Source organism: Callithrix jacchus, chromosome 16, assembly GCF_049354715.1.
Source record: "Callithrix jacchus isolate 240 chromosome 16, calJac240_pri, whole genome shotgun sequence".
NCBI lineage: Eukaryota > Metazoa > Chordata > Mammalia > Primates > Cebidae > Callithrix > Callithrix jacchus.
This window is the reverse complement of record NC_133517.1, coordinates 54,769,803-54,773,606: the sequence shown is the minus strand read 5'-3', so window position 1 is coordinate 54,773,606 and position 3,804 is coordinate 54,769,803. Positions and strand designations below refer to the sequence as shown.

The 3,804-nt window shown below is 63.5% G+C and overlaps 1 protein-coding gene and 1 pseudogene across 1 annotated transcript; both read right to left on the bottom strand.

The window, feature by feature from the left end:
• Positions 1-2,130: 2,130 nt before the first annotated feature.
• LY6D (lymphocyte antigen 6 family member D) lies at positions 2,131-3,804 on the bottom strand. The gene is made up of 3 exons (XM_002759193.6): positions 3,730-3,804; positions 2,796-2,894; positions 2,131-2,665 (listed from the first exon to the last, which is right to left on the bottom strand). Exons 1-3 carry the CDS (start codon positions 3,779-3,781, stop codon positions 2,445-2,447), a joined length of 372 nt encoding a protein of 123 aa, XP_002759239.3. The 5' UTR covers positions 3,782-3,804; the 3' UTR covers positions 2,131-2,444.
• LOC144579818 (uncharacterized) lies at positions 2,900-3,661 on the bottom strand (annotated as a pseudogene).

Genomic DNA, 3,804 nt, shown 5'->3' with positions numbered 1-3,804 from the left:
TGCATGCAGGCCCTCTGGCATGGCAGCACTCAGGGTAGAAGGGGCCCCTTCACTTGGGTCATGCTCCTGAGACGGGTTCAAGAGCCTCCAGAGAGGCTGGTTTGACACACCCCAGGCCCAGCCCCAGCCTCAGAGCCATGTGGGCACTGACTACCCACAGCCACCGCCCAGGGCAAGTCCAGCTACCTGGGCGGACCCCAATCCCTGGGAACCCAGCAGCCCCCTTGGCCAGACCTCACCAGGGTGAAGTAGACTGGGTGGGGAGCATGACTCAGGGAGTGTGGGCCAGGCGGGGTCGCCCAGAGGCAGGGAGGGTTCCGAGCCCACTGCATGGATTCTGGCTGTATTTCCGGTACAAGACTGGCGTGGAGTGAGAGGAGGGCCCCAGCAGACGCCCCAGCAAGGAGCCCTTTCCCTCCTGGAGAGGGCCAGAGGCTTCCGAAGGCTGCCCCCAAGTCCCCAGCAGGATAAGTCTCAGGCCTCACTTGGGTGAGAGCAGAGTTCCACCTTCCCCAGGCCAGTTCCCTTGCAGGCCTGTCCTGGGAAACCCATGGCAGCCGAGTCCCCTCCGGCCCTGGCTGGCAGACCATGGCGTGAGTGGTGGCCGGTGAGGGGTCAGTGGTGCTCCCTGGCCCCGGGTCCAGGCACTCAGCTCTTTGTCCCCCACATCATGACGCCAGCACCATCACCACCCCCAGTTCCAGCCAAGTGCAGGAGCACTAGGTAGGTCTGGGCCCTGGGAGTGCACAAGAGGAAATGGGAAATGCCCACAGTCCTGTGGTGGCCAGGAGGAGGGCTGAGGCTTTGCAGGAGGCCAGGGCCACCATTGACAGCCATGGGCAGCAGATGGGGTGCTGGCGGCCTCGGGTGGGTGCCCAGTGGAGGAAGATGGAGGCGCTAGGGGGCGGAGTGCTTTGCCTGGGGTCTCTTAGTCAGGGCAAGAAGTGACCCACCTCGGCCACCCTGGGGAGGTGGGGACTGGGTGTGGAGAAAGGGGATCCCAAGTAGGGACAGTGAAGCTCACCCAGACCCAGGCCTGGGTCACAGTGCCTTGGCTGGGCACTGGTCAGGCAACCCTCCAGGGTGGGGTTGCACAATGTCTCTGGGTCCCAGGGGAGGCAGGATGGACACATGTTAAGAGCAGGCCTCCCCACATTACTCTCCACCTCCAACAACCATCCAGCACCCAGCTCGCCCCCAGGCCCTCGGCTGGAATTCGGGGTGGTGATGGTGCTGGCCTCACAGTGCTGGGGACAAAGAGCTGAGTGCCTGGACCCGGGGCCAGGAAACACCGCTGACCCTTCACCGGCTGACACCCATGCCACTGTCTGCCAGCCAGGGCCAGAGAGGACTTGGCCACCATGGGTTTCTCCCAGGCCAGGCCTGCGAGGGAACTGGCCTGGGGAAGGTGGAGCTCTGCTCTGACCCGAGTGAGGCCTGAGACTTATCCTGCTGGGGACTTGGGGGCAGCCTTCGGGAGCCTCTGGCCCTGTCCAAGAGGGAAAGAGCTCCTTGCTGGGGCATCTGCTGAGGGCGTCCTCTCACTCCACACCACAGCTTTGTACCGGAAATGCAGCCAGAATCCATGCAGCGGGCTCAGAACCCTCCCTGCCTCTGGGTGACCCCGCCTGGCCCACACTCCCTGAGTCATGCTCCCCGCCCAGTCTACTTCACCCTGGTGAGGTCTGGCCAAGGGGGCTGCTGGGTTCCCAGGGATGGGGTCCATGGGACTTTTCCTGGGCCACGATTGCGGGACACGGCTCTGAGGCTGGGGTTGGGCCTAGGGTGCCCCAAGCCGGCCTCTCTGGAGGCTCTTGAACCCTGGTGTCAGGGCATGGCCCAGGGTGAAGGCGAAGAGGTGAGGGGGCACCTTCTCCCCTAGGTGCTGCATGCGGGAGAGGCCAGCAAACCTCTGCCTTGTGCTCCTATGCAGGTGTCACCCCAGGGTGCCCTCCACCTCTGGGGCAGTGGGGAGGCATCTGAGCAGCCTGTCTCTCCCCAGATGGTGTCATTTTGGGCATCGCTCCATGATTGGCCCCAGGGCACATGTGCTGGAGGCTAAGGGGACCTGTGTGGCCTGATTCCCGCCCCCAATGTCCTCTGTCCCAGAATAGCACACACACAAACACACCGGTTTAAATCCTTTATGTCCATGCAGAGATTTGAGTAGAAAAATAAACGGCAAAAAAACAGTTTGAAATGTGTGATGGGGGGAGGCTCCCGCCCTCCACCCTCCAAGCGGCGGGGGCTGTGTTGTCTTCGGGGTCTGTGGGGCCTGCTCCAAGTCATCCGTACTCCATGCTCACCTGGACCTGGCCCCAGATTTTCAGGGAAGCCCCCAGCCTGGGGCTCCTGGCACCCCCATTGTGGCTGGGGAAGGTAGCCGTGGAATCCCTGGAGAAAGCGAAGGAAAGGCAGGAGGGTCCTTCCTGGGGGGGGGGCGGTCACAGGCCGGGGGCTAAGAGGAGGGCCAGGAGGCCCAGGGCCAGCCCCAGGCCGAGGGTGGTGCGGGTGGGCGCTGCGCTGTACAGCTGTGCGTTGCACAGGTCCTCCTGGCAGCACTGGGTGGAGCCGGCGCCACTGCTGACCTGGCCTTGCTGGGTGTGGGTGGACGTGCACGAATCCACACAGTCCTTCTTCACCAGATTCCCGCTCAGAGGCTCCACTGGGCACAGGAGAGCTTGGTCAGGCCCAGTGGCCTGCTCTGCCCCCCACTTCCTGCCCACCTCCCTGCTGGCACCCACGTCAGCCAGGGATATCCCCCACCCCCGGGCGCCTGGACAGAGGCTGCTCACCCGTGATCACAGTTGTGCAGTATCGAGCACTGGCTGGGCACTCCTTGGGCTCCTTGCAGTTGCTGGAGCTTCGGCACACGTGGCAGCGGAGGGCAAGGGCTGTCGGGGGCGGGGCGGAGCAGGGCAGGGGACGGTCGAGCACGGGACTGAGTAAGGCCAACTCCACCACCTGCAGAGACCCCTCCAGGACAGAGGCCTCCACCCTCCAAGCTGCCCTTGCCCTGGGCCCCCAACCCCCGGCCCTGGGCCCTATCAGGGCTAGTGCCCTGAATGCAGCCTCAGGGTAGCTGTGCTCAGGCTGGGCTGGCTAGGAAGAGGTGTCCTGCCCTGGCTCTGTCTCGGGTGTGCTGCTGGCCTTTCCTCCAAGGACTCAGGAAGCTCTATGACTATGCCAAGAACAGCCTGCAGGGCCCTGGCTGCTGTCCCCCCGCCCCAGGGGCTGTCCACAGAGTAGATGGCCATGTTTCCAAGGGCCTGACTGAGCCAGGGCCTGCCAGCTTGGCTGCTCTGAGCCTATGAGAAGAAGGGCTTGGTGGCCTTCAGGCTATCCTAGGCTGTGCTGGGGGACACCGGGGGACCAGGAGGGGCTGGTGGCCTTTGGGCTATGCTAGGCTGTGCTGGGGGAGACCTGGGGATCAGGAGGGGCTGGTGGCCACCTTCCCAATGAGAAGCATCTCAAGAAACACCCCTGCTCCACTGACTCAGGGTCCGTGACTCCAAGGTTCAATTCTAAGATCCTCAGATTCTGAAACATTGTATACGGGGGACTCCATTAAGTGAAGATACAGGCTCCCTGCTGTTTTAAAGGTGAGGAGTTTGGCACACAGGGTGGGATTCTCTGTGACTGGAGGTCGTCAGCTCTAGCCTCCTAGTATTTGGTGACGGTACAGGCCAGAGCTGCCCACCCACCTCTCCCCTTGGCTCAGCCCCTCACCTGGCCCCACAGCCACTGCCAGGGCGGCGACGAGCAGCAGGACCGTCCTCATCGCTGGCGCCGTCAGGGAGCAGT

Coding starts and splice junctions, on each gene's coding strand:
- LY6D (XM_002759193.6), bottom strand. CDS start 3,781: ATGAGGACGGTCCTGCTGCTCGTCGCCGCCCTGGCAGTGGCTGTGGGG. Junction 2,895..3,729: donor GGCAGTGGCTGTGGGGCCAG/GTGAGGGGCTGA, acceptor CGCCCCCGACAG/CCCTTGCCCTCCGCTGCCAC. Junction 2,666..2,795: donor CTGCACAACTGTGATCACGG/GTGAGCAGCCTC, acceptor TCCTGTGCCCAG/TGGAGCCTCTGAGCGGGAAT.